This window comes from Triturus cristatus, chromosome 1_2 (genome assembly GCF_964204655.1).
Source record: "Triturus cristatus chromosome 1_2, aTriCri1.1, whole genome shotgun sequence".
Taxonomy (NCBI): Eukaryota; Metazoa; Chordata; class Amphibia; order Caudata; family Salamandridae; genus Triturus; species Triturus cristatus.
The window spans coordinates 585,410,304-585,435,915 of NC_140580.1; the positions used below are offsets into that span (position 1 = coordinate 585,410,304).

The following is a 25,612-nucleotide window of genomic DNA, read 5'->3' on the forward strand; positions in this document are numbered from 1 at the left end:
CTAGTAGCTAAGGATAAGGTTTTATAAATAAAAGAGGCACTGGGGATTGGGTCATAAGGAATTTGAAACAGGGGCGTAACGGGCATAAACGAAATAGGAGTGGGATTGGATTTTTTTTTTTTTTTAAAGGTTTGGAGGACAGGTGATGTGTTATATTGCTGGATGTAAGAGTCAGGGAGGCCACATTTCTCTTGTAGTTGGGGAAAGGATAACATCGAATTGTTGACTATCAACTGATGTACATAAAAAATGCCCTTTTCCTTCCAGTGCTTGTAGTAAAAGGCTTTGTGTCGGAATTTGATGTGTTTATTAGTATTGTTGTTTTTTAACAATGCTGGCAAGCAGCCGTTTCGAAAGGAGGCTGTGAATAGCACGGATGTTTATATACTAGGATTTTGTCATTCTAAATCATTAGGGTGCTTGGCTCTAATCCAAGCTAACACTGCACATCTGTAAAACACTGCTACCTTTAAATGATGTGTGTAGGAAATCCAGATTTACATTAAAAGTGTGCATGCAGGATGTTTAATTATATGTATGACTAGCACATGTCAAAGTTACTTGCATGCAACTATCCCCATTGTATCGCCTCAGTGTATTAAAAATGCTGTGCTGTTAAATTATTTAGGTCAGTTTTACTTTTGGGGGGGGGGGATTGACACCACTTTAATTATATATTTGTCGCTAAGAGCATTTGTGATTTAATTTGTCTTGGATCCCTGGTGCTATTTGAGCACAGTGCGTTCCCTGAAGGCTATAGGGGAGCATCCCATGATGTTGAACATTGAGCACACACAATAATGATTTATAAACTTTATTGCTTCTTCGCAAAACTCGTTAGCACAATTAGTTTCAATTAATTATTTGCCCTTCTCTTTTCTTTCTAAATTTTCAGTGGGGGAGAACATGTCCCCCGTTTCCCCCCCCCTACTTTTTCACCATTTAGGCTTGCTCCTACAACGTGGCTGTGACTGCTGTAGAGATTACAATGTCCCTTTCTGCCGGCCATTTCATGGGGGTTAACCCGCCATGAAAAGGCAAGTGGAAAGGGACTGGGGGGGTGGGGGCATCCAAAGTAACCCTCAACCACAGTATTTTCACTTTGGGGTCCATTCTTACAGTCCACCCTGTCACCGTCCCTAGGATGTGATGAATGCGTGACCAGTATACCTTAAGTACCAGGAAGATGAGGGTGCAGGCAGGATGGAATTTCCAGGCTTTATGGTTGTCCATCTTCACTTGGGTCCCTTTCTCGGCTCCATTGGACCTAAATCTTGTTCTCATTGGTCTCCATGGATCCAACGGGGTTTGGGTTTTTATTACCAGGGATCTCTGAATTCAGGAAAGTCCCTTCCTTACCAGTGGTCCCATACTTTGCTTGGCCTTTGGCGAATAGAAGTCTGGTATGGTAGCCAACTTCACATTATGTGCCTGTAGCATATGCCTTATTTGGAAATATCCATAAAACTGGGAATTGTAAAGGGCAAATTCTTCCTTTAATTTTTCAGAGAATTGTATATTGCTCCCTAGTGCATCTCAGTGCATTGAAATCCCAGTGATACACCATTGTTGGAAACACTCCTGTTTTGTTGTGTGTGTGTGTGTGTGAGAGCCACATTCCCTGCCAAAGTGGGGTCTCACATAGGCTTGTTGGCCCACCCTATCCATCTCAGTGTCTCGCACCAGCACTCAAGAGTTACCATTATAACTAAGGCAAATGGGTGGGGAGGCTAGTTGAGCTGTCGAGCAGGCCCAGACTCTCGGGCCCCTTGAACAGGGTGATCTTGTGTCTGTTGGCTGGGTTTTCTCTGTCACCAAAAAGCCAGTCGCTTACCGAGATGAGCTGGGCAGCCCAGAAGTAAAGCTAAATATCTGCCACTCCCAACCCACAGTCATTTGCAGACTGTACACGTTTAGTAAAAGATTCTCCTGGCAGCTTACCGGGCCAGAAAAAAGTGTGGATTCAGGCATGCTGCTCTGGAGAGAAGCACATTGTGATCTGGTAGAGGTAATTTTGTAAAGTGCAATAGTTTAGGGGCAAAACCATCTTGAACAGAGTGGCCTCTTAACTAGAGAGTGGGAGCGAATCCCAACCTTGCATGTCTTCCTGCAGCCGACCAACCAGTTGAGGCCCCAGCACTACTGAGTATTGCTCCAGGTAAACATACCAATGTATTTAAAACAGTTGAGTTGTGTAACGTAGTCTGTCAGCTAGGTTTCCATGCCCTAAATGTGAACATCTGCATTTCCCCCCTGTTGACCCAGAGTCCAAAAGAATTTCCATATAACTTCAAAATGTGCATGTTTTGGCCCCGTCACCTTGCTCTTCTGTAGGAAGAGGAGCATATCATCCACTTATAAGGAAAGTATAGGAAGCTGGCTTTTTATGTGATAGATCAAAAATCTGATATACCATGTAAAGAGGCCAGGGGTTCCATTACTAGTGGACAGGTGCTTGCTATTCAATCCCAATGTGCTCTATTAGCGAGTAGTGTAGTCGAGCAGCCTTAGCACAGAGGAGGGCAAGACATTTGCAAATTCATACAATGATCAATAAATGAGAAGCATGACTCAAGAAGGAGCTCCACACCAATTTATAAAAATATCAAGTATCTTTTAAGCATCAGAGAAAAATCGTTAAGGTAAGTACTTTTTTAAATATAAATTGAAAAGGATGAACAAGTTCTACTAACAGGTATAGCACATCGACTTGCAGAGCCAATATCCTGTAGATAGTAAGTGGTGGGCAAGGAAGCACCAACAGTACATCACTAGCAGCACAAGGGTGGTTGGGTGCAGGGTGTGAAACAGCGTTGAGAGCCCTATAGGTTTCTATGGAGATCAGTCACTGCAGAAAGAGGCTGCAGACCTTCTTTGGCTAGAAGGTGAAGCAACAGGGGAGGGGTTCAAGGCTTGCGATGGTCGGGACATAGGGACACCTGGGGACCTCTTCTCCATGGCCCGGGGGAGACGGATGCAGAGGTGTCTTTAGGTCTAGGGTTTTCTTCGTGGAAGCAGTCGAGGGGGGCCTCCGTGCAGAGGCTGCAGGTTGCGTCTAGGAGGGGTGAAACCACGATGGACTCGAGCTCCAGGGGGCTGGGGGAGCTTTTTGACACTGGTGGCCCGCTTAAACTCGGGCCGCAGGCGTTGGATTTGGGGGTGCCGGAGGCCTCAGAGTCTTTGCTTTTGGAGTTCCTGCAGGATGCAGGGAGAACAGGTCCACTGTTCATAGGAGGTCTTGGTCTTTATCGAAGGGAAAAGGTCCTCCCAAGGTTCTGAAGTCACAGCTGCAGGACCAGGCTACTTTGGCACAGTTTTTGACGAGGGCTGCAGATGGGCCGGCAGGGTTGGTACCAGGTCAGCTGCTTCTTCGCTCCTCTCTGCTTTTACGGCTCTTTGGTGTCCTCTCTCTTCTTAGGTCATCAAGATCTGCTTGTCTGGTGCCAGGGGCTCCCCTAAATATTGAATTTAGCGGTGTTAGGGGAGTGTAGGGTAGTAGTCAATGAGCTACTGACCCTTGGAGTCACTACGCCCCCTATATGACCACTTCCTGAGGAAGTGGGGATAACCCTGTCCCAGAATTCCTAAGTAAGCCATCACAAAGATGGCTACTTTGGAAAAATTGTTTCCACCTCACAGAAGCGCACCTTAGGAGTGGTACTAACCTTGAGATGACACGCCTACCTGACTAGCTAATTTTCCCGCCTGTCCAGGTTACAATGGGGAGGGGGAGCCAGACTTGCATTTCAAAGGCAGCAGCCCTTTGAGGCTTGCAGCCCAAGGAAGGCTAATCAGAAGGCCCTCCTGTGGGAGGGGGGTGTCACACCCTTTTCCCAGATAGTCTTTTGTTCTGGGTCTCCTGAGAGCAGAGGCTTTCACCCTGGGAGGTCAGAACAGTGTCTCGGATGGCAGAATGACAGAACCCAGTCAGGGAGCACAGCAGAGGCTGGTAGGTCTTCAGGGGGCCACCTTTAAGGTGCCCTCTGGGTGAATATCTTGGTAAACCCAAACCCATCATTGGAATCAGTGTGGGTTTACCTATACGAGATGTTTGATACCAAACAGCCCTATTTTCATTGAAGCCATCATGTAGCTGAGAAACTCCGTTTCACCAGTGCCCACCACATGTTTTAAAATGGTTTCCCTAGTCACTAGTACTTGCAGTTATAGGACTGACCAGCACTGGGGAATATCTGCTCAAGCAGGTATGCCTCACATGGAATATGCGATGTTGCATCGCATGCGCTACAACGCATGTGAATACAAAGCAGTCATTACAATGACTGCGTTGTTACAATGCAAACCATTACATCGAGAGTCGTTTCTACAACTTGCTTTAGGCGGCGCGTTGGACTTAGGAATAGTATAATTTACTATTCCAACTCCAGCGTGTGCAGCAGTAGGGAAGATGTTGGAAGAGTACATTATACTATTCCTTAGTTTAGCGCGCCCCCTACAGCAAGTCGCAGAAACAACTTGCGATGTAATGGCTTGCGTTGTAACAATGCGGTCGTTGTAACGACCGCGTTGTAATCGTGTGCGATGTAAAAGCTGTTTCCCCCTCACGTAATATTCAATGTCCTGCCTTTCGGTCTGTCAGGCCTGACGTAGGGGTGGCTTACAAATATTACATGCAGTGTTAAGGACGTGGCACACAGGGATGCGTGACCGGTCGTATTTACAGTTGTGTCTGCACCAAGGCACACTGCCTGTAATGGCAGCCTTGCATGTGCCTGGTGAGGGGTCCCTTAGGGTGGCACAATTCATGCTGCTGACCTTAGGGACCCCCTTTAGTACCTCAGGCCAGATGTACCAGGGGTACTATTTACTAGGGTCTCACAGAGGGTGGAAAAGGTTTCTCCAATTGGGGAAACAATTGTACAGCTTTAGGGGGAAAAACACTGGGGACCTGGTTAGTAGGAACCCAGTACACTTCATTCAAAGTTGCATCAAATACCAAGCAAAAGTGGGGGGGGGGGGTAGTACTGCAAAAATAACCCAGCTCCCTATATAAACTCTGTTGTCCAAATTGCCTTCTCCCTCCCACCTTCAAATAACCCACATCTGAGCATCTTGCCTGATGAATCCTGCAGCTGCTCGATCACAAGGGCGAGTAGTAAAAGGGCACCTCAACCGTTACCACAGTCACTGGGAAAGGGGCCGTGGGTTGCCATTGACCAAAAACTGGATCCAAGGGATGCAAACCTATGTGCCAGGACCTGAATAGAGGGAAGCCCAGTTCCCAAAATCAAAACCCACCAGGATCAGCATGTTTAGGACAGACCGCTCACGTCCAGCAAGGCCGCACAGCGCTCGTATTCCTATGGGGCAGGGTAGTCACAATTTTGTCCAGCCTATTAACAAAGCTCAGTTTTTAGATTCAATATCTATGTTTGACATAAGACAGTAATAGGATGATTGGTTTGAGAAGCCTTTGTAACTTGGGTTGTAGCAAATTAGTGCTTTGTGGAGATAATGGGAATGACAGCAGCACACGTTAGGATTCTTAAAACAAGCCAACGTATTTAGTCTCATAAGAGGATAAGTTACTCTTTGATATTAGTTACATTAAAAAAATAATACTGATAGAACATGGAGTGTTGCTCAGGGAAACTGTATGGATTCTAAGCGGAAAGAAAAATAAATGTTTTAGCACTAATGTAAATCATAACATTTTCTGATGTCCATTTTGCCTTCTCAATCCTTTTTGTATTGAGTTATAGAAAATCGGCTATGCAAGTAATGTTGCTGCATATAACTAATTCACACACTGTTGCTCGGCCTGCTGGGTTACGTTTTATTAACATTTATCATCATTCTGGCAGAGATGGTACAATCTAAAGTTTGATTAATCTTTGAATGAGGCAGATTCCTCATTTATCTGATTTTGCCTTTCTTGCGTCACTGACTAAAATGCTTTTCCTTTTCCAAAGTTTATGGGCCACAGACCACTATCAGCCTTTAAGGATATTTGCTGGCCATCTTGCAGATGTCACATCCACTCGGTTTCATCCAAACTGCAATTATGTGGCAACAGGCTCAACGGACAGGACCGTCAGACTTTGGGATGTTTTGAATGGAAACTGTGTAAGGATTTTCACTGGCCACAAGGTACATATATTGTTTGCAGATGTTAACTGGGTTCTCAGTTTTTGTATACTATTAAAAGGCAAAATGATTGATATGACAAATCACAGCCTATCTTTCATGTAATCTGTCCTTCTTGAATTGCGATTTCTTGAGAGCACAACCCTGTTAGGAGAGATGTTCAGAGCTTGACCCATGCAGTTGACTACCCAAGTGACCTATGTGTTTGCCATTCTTGTGCTGAACTTAAACGATTAAGAGGCTTTTTATATTTTGGTTTAGCTGTTTTTAATACCCTTTTCCTAAGCACACGTACACTTGTTTACAAGCCTGTGGCCTGATGAGGACAGCTGTCAGTATATGCTTTTGAAGAAAGACACACAAGCTCTTTTAGATCCCTTCCTGCTTCAGCTCATTGCCCCCAGGTCCACTAAACCGCCTGTCCTCCCACCTCCAATCCATCTGCCCACCCACCTCCAATCCATCTGCCCTCGGACCTCCAATCCATCTGCCCTCGGACCCCCCAATCCCTCTGCCCTCGGACCCCCAATCCCTCTGCCCTCGGACCCCCAATCCCTCTGCCCTCGGACCCCCAATCCCTCTGCCCTCGGACCCCCAATCCCTCTGCCCTCGGACCCCCAATCCCTCTGCCCTCGGACCCCCCCATCCCTCTGCCCTCGGACCCCCCCAATCCCTCTGCCCTCGGACCCCCCAATCCCTCTGCCCTCGGACCCCCCCAATCCCTCGACCCCCCCCCAATCCCTCGGGACCCCCCCAATCCCTCTGCCCTCGGACCCCCCCAATCCCTCTGCCCTCGGACCCCCCCAATCCCTCGACCCCCCCCCCCGATCCCTCTACCCTCGGATCCCCCAATCCCTCTACCCTCGGACCCCCCAATCCCTCTACCCTCGGACCCCCCAATCCCTCTACCCTCGGACCCCCCAATCCCTCTACCCTCGGACCCCCCAATCCCTCTACCCTCCTAACCCCATTCTATCTACCCTCCTAACCCCATCCACCATATCTAGCATTCTGCTTATTAAAGAACGTGTAGAGCACGCAGCTACCCAAAAGAGTCTCCCAGCACTAGAGCAGAATGCAACAGGGTGCATAAGCCCGAAAGCCGAATCCCCTAAGCTCATTTAGAGCAGTTGAAGAGCAAAATCTTCAGACTTCAGTAGAGAATTGCAATTCCTGAGAGCTATAGGAATGGAGTTCCAGAGTTTAGGTCCTAAGTATGAAAAGAAGCGGCCCTTCATGCGGGTCGGGTGAAACCTGGGCATGGTACACAGGGCAAGGTAGGCTGATCTCACGGACGGGTGGGCACTTAGTGGAACACCAGACTTTGGATGAATGAAGGGGCGAGGCCGTACCTAGCTCGGAACATATAGCATAAGGCCTTAAATTTAATACGCTTGTCAACCTTGAGCCAGTGTAATTTATGGAGCAAGGGAGAGACAGAAGTATGTCTAGGCAGCCGAAAGAGGAGGTGGGCGGACACATTCTGGATGATCTGCAAACGGTGGATCACTGATTTATCGGCGTTACCAAGGCCTGCAAAACCGTTGTTTGGGTATTCAAAGGAATCAGTCAAAGGATTTTCTTGAGCCATTTGAGAATGGAAAAACAAGAGACTCAGTTTGGAGACCTGCTGCTGAAGTGAAAGGTTCTTATTAATAATAAAGCCAAGATTCTGAACTTTATCAACCGGCATGGGTAAGGGACCCAAAGATACCGGCCAGTGATTATCTCCCCAGAGTTTGGGATTATTGCCCAGAAACATGACTTCGGGATTCTCCATATCAGGCTTCTGACAGGAAATGCACTTCATGTAGGTCAGACATGCACAGGGTAAATGTGCACACCTCCCACAGGCTCAACGCGTGTTCCCCTCTTAGGATCGTTGGCTCAGTTCAAGAGATAAAATATTGCTGTCTTCCGGTGTCTTGGGCATGAGAGCTCATGGATATTCTTCAGTCTGTATCACAACATAGGTTTGTATTCTTTAAGAAACACCTGTGGTCTAGTTGAGATTACCGCAGTTGGGTTCTCAATGTCTAACAAGTTCCAGATCTTATGCAGCCATTCCTGTACTGTTAGAACCTCCTCACTCTGGCTTTTAGCTAATATCGCCTTCTTAGCTACATAGATGGTTTTACAGTCTGCTGTCCTGTTGCGACATATACGTGTAAAATCTGGGAGATTGGACGGCCAAGTATTTTTTATTCAGGGCTCCTGGGGAGATTTATATATTATAACTGGTCATTGGCATATAGAACTTGCTGTCCAGTCCTGAACTACCATTGGGCATGACCAAAAACCACATTGAAGGGTTAATTTTCCCTTGTAGTCTCCTAACATATATATCCGATTTCTCAATGTCTCATTTATGTAGGTTGAATGAGCTATAATACCATTGCAGCATAAAGTTGATGCTAATCAACCACATATCTGGCTGTCTTAGTCAATCTAATCTGACCCCTCCCATTGTTCGTCAGTGGAGGTACAAGGAAGTTCCTTTTTTACAAGCTCGCTAAAATGTGGCTTTTTGGGCGGTAGTAGTGGGACCTAGCAGGTGGTATGTCTGAGGTTATCTTATTCCCACATTCATTCAACTGCATCCACTTCTCCAAGTTTGTAAGTGACCTTTTTTTCATCTTCTTGGTGGTTGGAGGCATCCTGTGCTGAAGCTGGCTAGATCTAAATTGTTAATTTTCAAGTATTCCATGATCTTTTCTTCATGCACTTTGATTACTTAATTGGCCCTTTCTTAAAAAGATTCCCTTTGAAAATCTTGCAACCCTTTATTTTTCAAAACCTCTGTCCATTAACGTTGAGGTAAAGTCAGAGTTACCACCTTAGAGGCATACTAGAAGTAGCATACTGTATCCGGGATGACCAATTCTGATCCGATCTGGGATGTGGTACTAACTGCCATCCAGAGTGTAGTACTGACAGCAGTTCTCCTGGACTTCCTTCCCATATGAAATTGTTTGATTAAGGATTGTAGAGAATGCAGTATGGAGGGAGAAATTGTCATGAACAGATCTCAGGAATAAGTTTAATGAATAAAGCCTAGTTAACTGCAGCAATAAGTCCCTTACAAGAGTGCGATCTCATGTGCTAATTTTTTTTCTCCAAGTTCTGTCTACTAACCGCTGCATCATATACCTCTGGGTGTAGGCATCCTCTGTCACCCACTCCCCCCCCAACCCCCATGTCCATGCACCATTAAGTTCTGTATTTCTCCCATGGGCTTCAGATCGTCTTCCATTTCTTTGAACAACCTCTGCTCTGGTAAACTACTTTCTCCGCTCTCTGGCACCACTCAAAATCTTGTTTCCAGTCTCTGATCTTTGGGGGATCGGCAGATCCCCAAGTCCTAACGATGTTCCTTTTTGCCACTCCTGATGCCAAAGTCAGCCAGACCTTGGTGTGTTTAGGCCATGTTATCTCCCCAGTTAATCCCAACAGGTGCCACCTTGTTTCTGCTGAAACTTGCAGACCCACTACTGTAGTCATTATCTGGGCCACTCCAATCCAGTAACTCTGAATTGTGTGGCATGCTCAGAGAATATGGAAAAAGGTGCCCACCTATCCGCATCTTCTAGAGCACTGGCCAGAGTCACATCGGCCTAGTGTGTGTTGGAGCGTCCAGGAGGCGTATGCCTATGTAGGATTCGGAGTTGAAACAGGGACTGTATAGCACTTTCTCTAGGGCTCTGTAGGGTCTCAGTCCAGTTGTCACCCTCTAGTAGACCCACTCCTCCCCATAGGCTCTGGCAAATTGTTCATTATCTGCTGGTATGTTAGAGAGAGATGGCCTTGTTTGCTAGTAGGTCAAGTAGTAATCTGTCTTCTAGTGGGGACCAATCGGGCAGAAGTTCTTCCTCGGATATATTGCACCGTAGGCCATGTTTCAACTGCAGATACCGGAACAGTTCTCCGTACGCCATCTGATATTCTATATGCAGATCTTCGAATTTAGCCATTGTCCCCTTCCGCCAACCTATCCTAGACGATCTATCCCAATAAGGCCCCACCTACCAAAGCCCTGTCGGCGCCATACTTCGCCCAACAGATTGTAGTTCCAGAGTGGAGTTTGATCTGTCAGTTTAGTCTCCCACCCCACTAGTTTTGTGGCTGGTCGCCATGCCTGTATCACCGTCTGTGTGTGTATCGGAAGAATTTTCTCGCGGTCTCTACGATACAGCGCAGCTGAAAAACCTCAATTTCCCATGGCATGGCGGTCCACCTGATTCATGTGCCATTTCTGCATGCAAAGTTTTTAGGACGAATCTAGCACGCTCCAGGTCAATGTCTCTGGGGCAGAGCGTTTAAGGACTTAAGTGTTTTTCAGGTTTATTTTGAAGCCTGCCGCTTAATTGTATCTAGCTGCAATATACAGGTTGGGAGTGACCCAAGAGCTTCTAAGAGTGACCGCAAAGTATCATCAATGCACATCGCATGCTTGAATTACATTGTTCAAAAGATTACTCACTTAAACTTTTCATTACAACAAAAGTACATCGCAAACGGATGATGAATAATAACAAGGGAGGGAGCAGCCCGGTCTTGTACCCTTTGTGAACTTCAGTGGGTTCTCAGTAGGTGCTGTTAACATGAACCCTTAAAGTGGAAGGGGGTTCGAAAATTGGAACCCAGGCCATTCATCGATAATGATCAGTCTGGGAAACACCAATCAATGCAGTCTGTCTTTTTCAGATTCAAGTGTTATAAGGAGTGCTTTGATATGTGATCGCTCAACCTTCTCTACAGTATGTAAAATGTTCTTAGTGTTATTGCGCCCTTGTCAAGATGTAAAACCTGCTTCAGGGAGATCAGGTGGTAATATGCACAGTTTACAAGCCGCTAGCATATAAGCACTTCTCCCACTTGAGCCACCCCTCCCACTTGAACCCCTTTCTCAATATTCAACTTGATCGTGACAAACTTAACCAACATAAGTATGTGCCTCACTTGCACTTTCCTGCATATCATTCTCTCCACCCACCCAAAACCCTTTATATGCCTTCTCTCAACATTTTCCAGTCTGAAAGTAAATCATGCTCAGTATATTCAGCAACACTTTATTTCCACCATCTGCCAGTCTGGCATGTCCTAAAATAAACCTCTGCAGCCTGTCTTATCCCCTTGTTCTACTTCTTTGTCAGCCCTGAACCCTTTCTTAGCAAAAGCTCATGGGTTGGTGATCAAATGTCGGTCTTTTCCTCAGTAAAGTCTTGCAAAACCACTGTAGCATTGCAAACTTTTTTAAGGAGATGGATTACATCTTGTCTTGCTTCTGCAATAGATGAAAATGATACATACGTACTCTTCGTTTCTAATTAACCTTTTGCCACATGGATATAATCACGCTTCCTTGCTGGTCTTTAGTTTCCTTGTTGTCCGTCTTCTGATTCCTGGGTCAGCCACATTTCCTTCCCATCCACAAGTGACCATGCAGCATGCTCCTTCACTTACCATGGGAAGCGTAAACAGAAGGGGTGTCCCACTGAAAAGGGATGTTGTACTTTCTGAGCAAGTCAATATGGAGACATTTTGGAATAGCTAAATCTAGTTATTTTAATCCCCACTCCACTTAGCCTGAGCCATGATCTTCTTTCTGTGTTTGTAATGCACTCTTATAATGAGGTTCAGGGTTTGTCCTCCTTAGGCTCCATTTAAATTACACTGTGGGCGCAATTCGTGCAGACAGGGCTCCCTGGTGGTGTTAGACATGCGCATCGGCAAGTTATGAAGCATTGTATGTCTTCACGTCCCTCGAATGGACCTCCTTAATGCAGATGTTTTTCTCTTAGAATGCTTTTAGAGTTCCTACTTTTGTAATCAATATTTTGCTCTTCCAAGTCTGCCATTCGCTGCCAAAGCTATTTCTGCTCCATCAAGCAGTCAGTCATCCAATGTGGACTTTGAACTTATCAACACGGTTCAGATTGTTGTGTATAGTCTCTTCAACCTTAATTTCATGTAGGAATAGTCCTTGGTGACACCATCAGCAGGTTGATTATCATGCTAGTCCTGTTATATATGGCAGTTTTACTTGCCAGTCGTTAGACGATCCAACTTATTGCTTCTGCTTTCTGGAACATGTCTGGTACAAAGGGTCTCATTTACTCCTGTCACCTTCCATCGTAAACTCTCTCCTTTCAGGACTGCTAGGCCCAGGGTATGCTATTTAGGTGTTACTCCACACCATCTTGTAATCCTTATAAGGCTTTCTCCTATCTGGGCACTTCTTGGCACAACTTACTTTGCACAAAGCTGAAGTGGGGTCTTTTAGGACTGGTTTAGCAGACCTGTGATGGGAAGTGGGGTGCTGTGTGGATCTGTATGGAAAACTGTGAATGGGAGAAGAGTGGGGAAGGAACTGGCCAGGGTGCACTTTGCAGGGGCTGCTGTGTAGATATGGGGAAGTCAGATGGCGTGTTGATATGAGGAGGTCATGATGCGAGTGTGACTTCTGATTCCAGTGAAGAAATGTCAGGTTTACAGTGGGTTGCCATTTCACCTTAGACTGCTCTGAAAGTCCCAACTCTCCACATTCAATTCATTCCAGACCATCTGAAAGCATCCCTGAGGTAATATTATCAGGTACTGTACAGGTAAAAAGTTTAAACACAGTTTTCCTGATATTGTTAGCTGTGACTGCTCATTTGATTACTTTCTCTTTTTCAGGGACCAGTTCACTCATTGGCTTTTTCTCCAAATGGTAAATTTCTGGCCAGCGGTGCGTCAGATGGGAGAGTGCTTCTGTGGGACATTGGACATGGCCTGATGATTTCAGAGCTAAAGGGGCACACAGACACCGTCTATGCATTGAAATTCAGTAGAGATGGAGAGATTTTAGCATCAGGTCAGTTGGTTTACTTTACAGTTAATTTAGAAATCTAAGCTGCTATTCAGTTTTGTATAATGCAGAAAAATATTCAAACACACCCAGGACCAAGAAAATTCAAGGTGTCTGGGATACTATTTGCCTGATATGCTAAGTTTCATTACATTTCACAATCCCAGCTTTCTTTACTACTGGATCCTGTGCAAATATTAATGGGTAACATGCTGGTCATACCTGCCAAAAACTTGAAGCATGTAATTCAAGGGTTTGAAATGGAAATTTGAAGTTGCATATTTGTAGTTTATCCTCTATGAAGACGCCACTTTGGTGGAAAATCAAGATACAACAATCATTTACCAAATGTAGAGATGTGCTAACCAAACTGAAGTTCCATACGGATAATGGCAAATATGAGTTTCATTCCAGATTAAAAATTCCTCATCTGAAAATGAAGGCTTTATGTACCACCAGTGTTATAGGTTTTCAAGGCCAACATACTTGATGCACTTTTTAGTGTATTTTGTTTAATATCGAATTGTCCATCATGGGTATTCGTAACATTCAGAACCAGCACTTTTTGTAAGTTTAGAATCCAGAAACTTTTTTTTTATGTTAAAATAAATAGATGAAACCAATCAGCCTTCCTTTAAAGAAGTGGCTGCAGAGCTATTGACCTTCTACTTAACAGCCGAACACATTCAAAGATTGGCAGCCATGCATGCGCACCCACAGTCATCTTGTTTTTGTCATAAGGTGTAACAAAAACATTCAAAGTTGGTCCATTCAACATCCGCACAGAGATGTGGCCACAAAGATGCCGAAATAGAATAAGAGCAGGAAGACTCCAGTTTTTGTACTGTAGCCGGGAAGCCCCTTTACAAAAGAGAAGCAAATATCTGGTGATGCTACCAAGTGTCATCAGCAAGTCCTAGAGACTTTTTTAAATTCCAAGGATTGAAAGAAAATCTCAGGCTTCCTTTCGGACCTGCTATGAAAGGCCATATCCAGACTCTGGAATTGTAGCCACATCAAGGAAAACTCCATAAAACCTCAAGACAAAAAGTGACCCATCTCCAGATTGTGACAACAGGAGGCTGTGGGAAAGGTCCGTTTGGCTTATCAGAAGGCACTAATGTTCTTCCTCTCATCCATACTTTCCTGGTCATGGAATGTGTGAGAGGATATTCTGAAACTTGAGTGAAAAAAATCCGAATTCCTGTAGGTTCTTTCTCTCATAAGATACTGTTATTGCTTCAAATTGACTCGGTTTACAAAATTCCCCTACTATTTGAGAAGGTAAAAACACTACTTTGGAAGTTGGGAACTGAGCGAGAGAGCAGATTCGGAGTGAATGTATCTGTATACTTCATCACTTTAAAAGCAGACTTGAGGAGGGAGATGTGGCTGAGTGTGCAAGATGTGGGCGCACTTTAGAGGAGCTCCGCAGAGCACTGTAACTTCAGGGTTGAATCTTATAACTTCTGGTCTGATGTGGCTGCGGGGCTTGGAGAGGACTCTGGGGCAGGCGTGGAAGGAAGGCCTACACAATGACTCTGGCTCTCTGATCGGAGCTGGAGAGAACAGATGGTGCTCCCAATCGGTGCTTTCTGAGCCTGGGGGTGGAGCCAGCAGGCCATTGAAGGACAGAGTCGAAGCCCTGGGCTCCTGAGGACAGCGAGGGCTAAACACTCTCCCACCAGACTGTAAAACCCCGGGGATGTGAATACCCAGACCTGTATACCCTAAGGCACTCAATTTGATTGCACCAATGGTGCTTCGAAGCCTCTTCCCTCCTGGGGTTCGTAAAGATACTGTGCCACATCTAACTGTTGGAGGGCCCAACTTGACCCTGCACCCACACCCCTTGCAGACACTGTTTCTCGAGGGCCAAGGTTCCCATGGTGCTTCTGTTGCCACTTTGGGGAAAATGCAGGCTGCGGGGTCAACAGCAGACTAAAATAGATATATTTGCAAAGATTCACCTACTGTCCTGGCAGTTGAGACACAATGGGTGCACCTGGCACCTCCCAAGACCAGACATCCATGGCACAAATTAAACAGGCCTTCTGCAACATTTGCAAATCACTGCAGACGAAAATAGGTGGTGTTAGAGCGGAGGTGGAACTCCTGTGCTACAATCTCCAGAAAATAGCAGACCTGGTTACAGAAAAAACTAAACTCGTGTTTCAACCTCAGAGGACATGAGATCACACTATCAATCAGAGTGGCCCAATTGAAGGGGATGTTGAACCAGCTGGATCGGGGGGCTGAGGACGCAGAGGGTAGATCGAGGATAAACCACCTTGGAGCAGAGGAGCTACTTCCCTGCATGTTTGCAGGCACCAGGAGGACCGAAACGAGAGCCTCTGTCAGCACGACCCCACCGACACAGCCTCCCTGCAGACCTTAAGCTCAAGTTGCCATAAACCGATGCTTCCTCTGAGGCACAGAGACCCTGAAGAGTTGAAAAAACGTAACAACTAACCAAATTCAAGTGTATTTCTGTATACTTTCAAGACCATGATATCGCAAAACAAATTACTTACCCAATTCTGAAGTTCTTGGTGTTAAAAAAATATAAATTGGTGTGGATCTTCTGTGTGTGTGTGTGTGTGTGTGTGTGTGTGTGTGTGTGTGTGTCTGTGTGTGTCTGTGTGTGTGTGTGTGTGTGTGTGTGTGTGTGTGTGTGTGTGTGTGTGTGTGTGTGTGTGTGTGTGTGTGTGTGTGTGTGTGTGACACACACACACAAATGACTAACACTCCTCTCTGATAAGCCTACGGCTGCTCGACCAAACTATCCTAGAGAGAGCACCTTGGGATTTCTAGAGCAAGCCCTTGTCCGCTCATAAGGGATACCTGGACTCTTTACACAGCATACCTCTTTTTGGTAAACTATATAAAGACCCAGCTTCCTACACATACATGCTCTTAATCCCTGCAATACTAAAAGTCCTACATGCCAACAAGGCACACTTCTTTGAGATGCCCCATAAAGTTTGGGACTGGCTGGAAATATGGACACTGGGCAGCGGTGGTGTGATGTGAGACCAGATGCTAGCCCCCCAAGAACAGAGGAGCAACACCTGGCTCTCCTGACGTGGAACACGACCGGGCTCACAGAGATTAGAGCTGCGCGATGGATCTCAAGGCCTGGATGGCAGGGGCATCGAGGAAGCTAGCAACAGATCATTGATGCCAGCCTCTGTCCACCCGGAGAACAATTGAAACTACCCAGACTCTGATTGAACTAGCTCTACCATTTTTGTTGCCATCATCGATGCAACGATGACTCACTCTGGCTGTGGATACCTCAGTTCGGGCTGGACTGTTCCCATGAGGCACAGGGTCAGACTGATTTGCATATGGCCATGTCTGAACTGGGGTGGCTGAGTGGGCTAAAGAACGGTGATGGATTCAACCCAGATCAGTTGACTGAGGGTGAGTGCTTGCAATGTTCAACACTCCGTCCATCATTTCCTTTGGTTTTTACCTCTGGGGCAGCCATGCATGTGGCCGGGACTACCTAAGAGGGTGAAAACTGCACTAATGTGTATTAAATCAATGTAAGTTAAGGGTAGGCAGTCACTATGCAAATGAAAATAGAGCTGGAACTCCTCTTGGTACATCTCCAGCTATCATATGTTTCAAATGTTTGGCAAGGGCGATAGATGTTTCAGTTGTGTGGGAGTGACGTTTTGGGTATTTGTAGCATGACCAGTACTGACCACTTCAGCCATATGTCCTGGAATGTCAACCTGAACAATAAAGTTAAATTAGGGTGGGGTCATAAATGTGGACCGGGATGCAAGTGGAGAAACAATGGTCTGCAGAACCCTTTTCTTATCCCAATGGTCACAAACTCAAACCCTTCAACGTTGCACGACTGACACTTAGCACGTCCAGTTCACACACTACTCATGTACACAAATTGTCCGCAAGACTAGATTATATTTGTATCCATCTACCGATATGGGGTGCTTGGCTGAGCGCCTGGTGGTTCCAGAATGGGGACAGCTCAGACTACATTAGGGGCCAAATCGTAGATTACTTTGTACTAAACACTGGCAGGGTTTCCTCCCTCACAACACTTTGGGAGACTTTTAAGGCAGTCCTTGGAGGGTGAGTAATCTCGTTTTTCACGGCTACGGAGCAGCACACAGTTCGAGAAGTGCTGGAACTTGAAACACAGATTAGGAACAAGGAGACCAAATTGACTTATAAATAGGAAAAACATTTGCAGAGCTCTCCGTAGTTAACACGCCTCTCCCTGAAACCAAAATTACTTTAATTCGCTGGCTATGCCACGGTCACCACCCAATTTCACATACACTAAGTGGGTGATAAGGCTGGAAAGGTGCTACATTGGCTTGCCAATAGAGACCAGAGCCTACAATTTATAGCTTGCTTGAAAACTGCTGAGGAAGCGAGTATTACCAATTCCTTAACCATTGCCCAAGAATTTGGGCAGTATTTTTGATCTTTGTAGGGAAGAGGGGTAGTAACCAGTTTTACTGAAACCAAGCAAACCTCCCGATGACTGCAGATTATATTGCCATATCTCTAATTAATCTGGAGGTGAAGATACTTGCCAAAGTGCTAGCCAGCAGGTTATTATTGGTGATATTCAGTTTGGTTTGATTTGACATTCCTAATCTCCGCGCAAAACACTGCCTAAGGCACCTGAATACAATCCGGGCCAGATCACGGTACTGCAAGGAGCAGCGAACCCTGGTCTCCATAGACTTTGAGAAGGCCTTCAGTTCTGTGCATTGGCCCTTTGTTTCGCCTCCTGGAGAATATTAAGTTTGGCCCTGTTTTCTGCTGATACACAGATCTACTGTACAAAATACCTTGGTCCCTTAAAGGTCTAATAGCTGATGTCCAAGCCCTTTCTAATTAGAAGGGGCACCAAACAAGCCTCATTTCCGGCCTCTTTCCCAATAGAACCCCTGGTGGAGTGGATTCACTATGATAGACTACTGTGCAGGTTCTTTTGCCCATCATCAAGGGAAGATGGGATCTCATTATATGCAGATCACCTCCTTGTATATATTAGTGACCCCCCCCCCCCCCCCGCTCCCCCCCCAACAATTGCTACCTCGCCTAATACGCATGTTACAAATCTAAGGTGAGGCTTCATGCATGCTTAACCGTAAACTGGAAGAAGACTACATATTTCAAGTGTCTAGTGACCACACCAATATCCATAGGACTACAGCCTATGTTGGGCTCCAGACCACTTTAAGTACCTAAACATGCAAGTAACCCTTGACAAACGAGCATGGGATATGAACATTATACCTTTTGTCTACTCTCATCAAGCAAGACCTGGAATCCTGGATTTTGCTGCTGATCAATGTGTCAAGTGGGGGCCTTAGTTTAAAATGTTATCTCCTCAGAACTACAGTACGAACTGCCTCAGTCCTTTTTTTCAAACACTACTTGCGGTGATGCTTAATTTCCCATGGGCTGAAAAGGAACAATGAATATCATGCCGGAAATGGCTTCTCAACATAAGAGGGCAGCATGGTATTTGCAGCTATCCCGTTATACTATTTGCCTAGCCAAATTCTCTCCATGACTGACTAGCTTGTCTGTGACTGCGAAGACCCAACGGTTGTGATGGAGCTAGCGTGCATGGAACAACGCATCCATCTACACCTACTGTATGGGATATGTGCACAATTATGACTCCTGTTGATTACCAAAATGACCCTGGTCTGCTGCGATCAAGCTGTCTGATCGATCAAGTGGGACAGTCACGAAAGCGAAAAAACCCTCTGTCAAAGGGTTCCTAGTTGGAACACTCAGTTAAATTATCCAGCTTTAGAGCATGGGACTGCATTGGTATCTTCAGTTTTGGAGGCATCTGGGAGGGGAGCCACATCCAACCTTTCTAGTCCCCAGTGGGGACCTATAAGATACATCACATGCAATTCCACAGATATCCGCAACTGCGACAGGCATAGAAGGCACACAGAGGCATCCTTCTTAAACTCCCCACCCATAACCTATTAGAGGCACAAGTCATGCAGTCCACCATTGGGAGTAAAGGTATCACTTGACTCTACTGCATACTGGTAGCCAATATCCCCCATTCTCTAGTGACTTTGTGTGATAGGTGCAGGATGTTGGCCCCATAGATTATCCATACTGGGTGGAGGCTAGAATGGCTCAGGATTCTGACAATCTCTACAAGACTACGCCTTATTCAACTAAAATACCTCCTGAAATAGGGCCTTCATCCGAACTGTCTCGGGTGCAGAACTGAGCAGGGTACATTTTACCACAGAGTGGACATGTCCTATAATACAGAAATACTAGTCCTGTTTATACATGGACACACTGAATGGATTGGTGCTCCAGTGCAGAAGAACAAGTGTACCGGTCCCTACCCGTGCCTTCCAAAAATAAAAGGCTGAGACATGCCAATGTGAAAAATGTAAGTACAACAAAATGCTGCCATCTATCAATGCCTCTGTGCGATTTTCAAAGGGGATCTTGACGGAAAAAAACAAGTGTTTTTGTAACTACTCTTTAAGGCATGTCACGTAGCTGGGTCTGGGGGGGGGAGTGCTTTTTACTGCTGCTGCCCTGTAAATAATGAGGAGGAGAGCAAGCGTGCAGGAAGTATACAAAACATGAACATTTAACATGAGCAGAGGCAGGCCAACAAAAAAAGGGTGCTCTTGAAGTGTACTAAACCTGAAGAGCAAGAGCACATGTAACAGGGCTAGTCCTCATGGGAAGATACAGAAGTCCAAAAGGAGGGACTACTAAGTGTATTCACCAAACAAAAGCCAGCATTTACAAAGAACAGTAATGGGAACCAATTAAAAATGTAGGCAGTGCTTGAAGTCCATATTGTAGATACAGCATGTCTTGAAGAGAAAATGCACATGCGCTGCCTAGGTGAGACATTGACATTCAAGGTGACATTGTTGCAGTGCTATATTTATGTTTGTGATTTTTGCATAGTGCAAACCTAGCAAAAGCCCGGAACACAAATACTACACTGTAAATGTTTGTAAACACATTGATGTAGCTCTTTATACTCCTAATGAGACACACCACTTTAGAGTTAGAAGTTGGGCATAACCACATCACAAACATCAAAAAGAATTCAGGTTTATTGCAGTGGGGAGGTGGGGGATCCTTGCCAATTCAAGAGTCTGCTTTTTGCCAAGGTTGGCACCATGCTTATTCACAAAATGTTTGGAAGTTGTGCCAGTGTGTCTAAGGCAGGATGCCATAGATGTGCATCCATCCAGGATAGTTGTTTGAAGTGAATAACTTTCTAGAATGTCATAATGGTATCTGAATGATTCAGTCACTTTACTAGTTGGGCTTTACAGTCCTCTCCCATTACACCACAGCAAAAGACCTTCTTGGAAGACTAGATGAACCTGGTGAGAATAGCAGTTTCCAAAAACAAACTGATAATGTAATTACGTTATTCGTTTTTACCATTCCTCTCAGTCCCGGACAGTGGGGACTTTTGTAAAGGTACTAGGTATGATGACATCCTGAATTTACCTTAAACTCAATCCCTGCCTTCAATGAGACTGGTCCAGGAGTGCCCATCTAATTGTTAAGGAACTAGGAGGATTGAGTGGTCATCAGTGGTAAGGTAGTAAAGAAGCGAAAATGACAGTAGGAACATATTTTATAGAACCAATTCAAGTCAGTGGTATTACAAAAGACGTCTCTTGCGCTGATTGGCGGGCACTTGCAATACATACATGCATGTAATTAGTTGGAGCTGAAAACATTATGCTTGACATTAAATCTGTTATCCAGTATTAGGGGTGTCTTTCATAGATTCACATGCCTGAATCATTCCCCGTCGTCGAGACGGGAGCCTCCGGTACATAAAAAAGTAATGTCCTATAGACATACATAGAGATAAATAGGCCTAAGGGCCTCCCCTTAGCAGCCTATCCTAGTCCTTATGTAAAAAGGACCAAACTCTTAGAGTCAGCCAATCAGCTATCACCTCCCTCTAGAACCTTCCTGGCAGGAGCCTCAGTCCCTCAGATTTTCTACCGCACGTTGTGCTAGGGAGTCTCCAGCCTGAGTTCTCCTCAGGATTTCTTTCAAACCAGATTGTTCACTTTTTTGGTGGCTTTCTACTTCAAGGATTGAACGCAGACCACTTCAGGCCTCTTATTACTGCAGTGAGTGTTTATTTCTTCTACAACTCCTGGCATGTCTGAATCCCAGAAGAAAGCCCTTTTCAGGGCTTGCTCTTCATGTGGGAAGAAGAGGCTTCATGTGGACGACAAGCATGACCCTAAGGACTGTAAAATATGTAGGTCTTTCCCTCACAAGACCTTGAGAGACAGAGAGGGTCGTCTTCTTATCTGGCTGGACAGGCCCAAGGACAGGGAGAGTGTGGTATCCTCAGAGGCGAGCTTTTCCGGAACCTCTGAAGTCTCCCTGAAGAGGCCGAGAGTGACGTCTCCTGGCCCCTCAGACGATCCTCCTATGAAGACACACAAGAAGTCTTCAGAGGCAAGATCTTCGAAATCTTCAGTGTCTGACAAGGACTCTCTGACTTTTAAGAAGCCTACCCTGTCGGCCAGCAAAATTGCGACACCTTCCTCAGCGCAAAAAAGGGCGCCAGGTCATGTCTCCACAGCGACGACAACCGTGTCCACAACGACAGCGTCGTCCGTTTTCTCGTCGACGACGACCACCCCTTCATCGTCGTCAGCAGGTACTCCTATTTCGTCTATTATACTGCTAAAACCGTCGTCGGCGTCTTAAGTCATCGTCGACGACAAAGATTGTCCCGTCGTCGACGACATCGTGGATGAGGAGTCCACCGTCGACGGAAGACGTCGACGACGAAGGCGTCGACGACGAGGGCGTCGACGACGAGGGCGTCGACGACGAAGGCGTCGACGACGAGGGCGTCGACGACGAGGGCGTCGACGACGAGGGCGTCGACGACGAAGGCGTCGACGACGAGGGCGTCGACGACGAGGGCGTCGACGACGAGGGCGTCGACGACGAGGGCGTCGACGACGAGGGCGTCGACGACGAGGGCGTCGACGACGAGGGCGTCGTCGACTAGGAGAATATCGTCGACGGAGACGCCATCGGCGAAGACCATGACGACGGTATCGTCGACGGGAAAGTCGTCGTCGTCCATGGGGAAATCCGAACTAGTAGGAATGTCAGCACGGAAGACAGCAGGGGTTCCTGTAGAGGTATCGGCATCTGGCAAACCGACCAGACCACAGATTACACCGGAAACGACGTCTCCAAGTAAGGTGCAAACCAATTTGCCTATGGAGATTCTTCAGAGTGAGGAGTCGGAAGAAGAGCTCTTTGATCAGGCTACTTCCCCTTCTGAGCTGTATGTCAAAGCACGGACGAGGAGCAGGAGGAGATGAGCGGGCAGGAACGCCCCGTCCAGGAACAGGTTCGCACGGAGGTCACCCCGATGGTATGCCTTCCCCTGTCGATCGTTAATGACCTCAAATACCTTATCCGGGACTACAAGCAACGTTTCCCGGAATCGCCAGCACTGGACACAGGGGGCCCAGTGCCTACTACAATTCCACCAACGACAGCCCCAAAGCAATCACGACCAGCGACTCAGGTCTGCCACGTGAATCCGCCACCTCAGGTGATAGAGTCATCGGATGAGGAGCCTGAGGAGATGGAAGAGGGGGAGGTCCAGGAAGACCACACGGACCAGGATGAGGAGGAGGAGTATGTGGCATCCTCCCCACCTTCCCCACAACCGCGCCAAGCTGATTCACCGCCAGTGGATATTGGCGGTTTTCATAAGATAGTTGAACGAGCAGCGACACGGTTTCATATGGTCATGGAATCGACGGAGACTGAGTGCTTCTTGCATGACTTTAAGGAGCAGACGAAGAAGACGACGAAGTCAATCCCTATCATTGACTTTCTCTGGGACCAGGGAAAGAAATTAATGCTGACGCCGGCTTCCGTACCGGCGGTTGTTCCACGCCTGGATAAAAAGTACAAAGCTCCATCCACGGCACCAGCTTGCCTTAATGGACACCCGAAACCGGATTCGGTCGTGACCCAAGCGGCCCAGAAAAATTCTCGTAATCCTTCCTCTCCTCTGTCAGCCCCACCGGACAAGGAAGGCAGAAAATTGGACACAATTGGCAAAAGGTTTTCGACCACTTCGGCAATGACCATCAAGGTGGCCAACTCCATAGCCCTGTTAGGGCGTTATAACCGCCAACTTTGGGAGGATATAGCCCCATATTTAGCAGAGCTGCCAAGCGCAGTTCAGGAGGAGGTCAAGGCACTACTTTCGGAGGGCCAAACCTCGGCGGCCGAGATCATTGACTGTGCCATAGACGTGGCCATGACAGGCTTTCGTCAACTGGCTGGGGCTGCAGTCCCGCGCCGGCAGGGATGGCTGAAGGCAACATCGTTCAGGCAGGAAGTGCAGACGAAGGTACTGGACATGCCCTTCGACGGACAACATCTTTTCGGGGATAAAATTGATGAGGCGCTCCAAGCTATCAAGAAGGACACTGACACGGCTAGAGCGCTTGGAACCTTGCAGGCAAGGAATCCGTCCTTTCGGGGCAACAAATCTAGAGGCCAGTCCTCCTACAGCGGATCCTACCAGAATAGGTCTTCGTATTCCTTCCAGAATAAGACCCAGTACCAGCAGAAGCAGCAACAAGGTCGGCAGTCTTCGTATGGAAGATCTAACTTCAGGGGTAAGAACCAAAAGAGGGGCACCGGCGGACGCCAGTGACCAGTTACTCCAGCCAGTCCAGATACCATCTCCCTCATTAAAAATTGGAGGAAAATTGACCCATTTCCTGGAAAATTGGCGCCTCATCACCACGGATCGCTGGGTACTCCAACTCCTAAGATTCGGCCATTCCCTAGAATTTACCACCATCCCACCTGCAACCCCTCCCCGCAGGTTCCCACACAAACATCTGCGACTGCTACTCCGCGAAATATCGGAGATGTTGAAGAAAGGAGCGATCGAGCGGGTTCCATCGGCTCAGAGGGAGAAAGGATTCTATTCCCGCTTCTTTCTGATACGCAAGAAAGAAAAGAAGTGGAGGCCCATTCTAGATCTCAGGGCACTCAACTCTTTCCTGAAGAGTCAGTCGTTCAGGATGGTAACGCTCCAAGAAATTCTAGGCATTCTAGAAAAAGGAGATTTCATGACATCCTTGGATCTTCAGGATGCCTACTATCACATCCCGATACTCAGGGGGCACAGGAAGTTTCTACGTTTCGAGATGGCAGGACAGCACTACCAATTCAAGGTCCTGCCGTTTGGCCTCAAATCCGCTCCGCGGATTTTCACCAAGTGCCTTTCTCCTGTGGCAGCTTTCCTGCGTCAAATGGGTCACCAAGTGTTCCCCTACCTCGACGACTGGCTGGTAAAGGCACCCACAGCTGCAGGCGCAACCAAATCCTCCAACGCCTGTACCAATCTTTTCCAACATCTAGGATTGACTCTCAATCTTCAGAAATCCTATATGTCCCCAACAAGAAGCATCACCTTCCTCGGGGCGACCTTGAATACGGAATGCGCGAGGGCATTTCCTTCAGAAGAAAGAAAAAACAAGATAATATCGCTGGCCACGGCGGTGGCATCAAGGAAGTCCCTAAGAGTTCGCACCTTCAAATCACTCCTGGGAATGATGTCTTCTTGTATACTCCTCATCCCTCACTGCAGGCCTCGGATGCGTCCATTGCAAGAAGCCCTCACGAACCAGTGCATTGTGAGGATAACACCGCGAATATCCAAAAGCCTCGAATGGTGGAAAGATTACAGGAATCTGTCTATGGGACTGCCGTTCCTGCTTCCAGCAGCGCCACTTGTGATCACCACCGATGCATCTCTGGCGGGCTGGGGAGCTGTCCTTCAGGACCTCAGAGTGAGTGGCAAATGGTCAGATCAGGAGCAACATCTCCATATCAATCTTCTGGAGTTGAGGGCTGTGTATCTAGCGCTGCAAGCCTTTTTACCACGCATCCAGAACTCCCAGGTGCTCGTCAGAACGGACAACACCACGACGATGCACTATCTAAACAAACAGGGAGGAACGCGTTCGCTCACTCTACCACGCGAATCGCAAAAGATCTGGAACTGGCTTGTTCTCCATGGGATCACTCTCAGAGCGGACTATGTCCCTGGCAAGGACAACACCATTGCAGACGCCCTAAGCAGGCAAAAATCCCTCTCCCACGAGTGGGAACTCGACGCGAATTCGCTAACACACGTATTCTCAGAATGGGGAGTCCCAGGAATCGACCTGTTCGCCACCAGGGAGAACGCCAAATGCCCAAGCTACGCAAGCTGGCATCCCCAACCAAGGTCGCTCGGAAATGCCTTCTCCATAGGCTGGTTCAGCGTATTTGCGTACGCTTTTCCGCCGTTCCCGATGATTTCCAGGGTCCTCAGGAAGATGAAGGCGGAGCCTTGTACCCTGATCCTAATTGCCCCGTTCTGGCCGAGGCAGCACTGGTTCTCGGACCTTCATCGCCTCCATCAGGACACCGATTCGTCTAAAACAGCACCCGAACCTGCTGACGATGTCCAACGGGCAGGTGTAATTCCCGAACCTGCAATCGCTCAGGTTATCGGCCTGGCTCCTGAGCACAGAGAGTTCTGCCATTTAAACATCCCGCAGGACT

At 46.9% G+C, this 25,612-nt stretch overlaps 1 protein-coding gene across 1 annotated transcript in view; it reads left to right on the forward strand.

Annotated features, from left to right (window-relative positions):
- Positions 1–25,612, forward strand: part of TAF5 (TATA-box binding protein associated factor 5) — a 205,516-nt gene that overhangs the window by 146,126 nt on the left and 33,778 nt on the right. The window contains exons 9-10 of the mRNA XM_085606681.1: positions 5,934–6,111; positions 12,787–12,964. Coding sequence (XP_085462807.1) covers positions 5,934–6,111; positions 12,787–12,964 — 356 coding nt within the window. The remainder of the gene's footprint in view (positions 1–5,933; positions 6,112–12,786; positions 12,965–25,612) is intronic.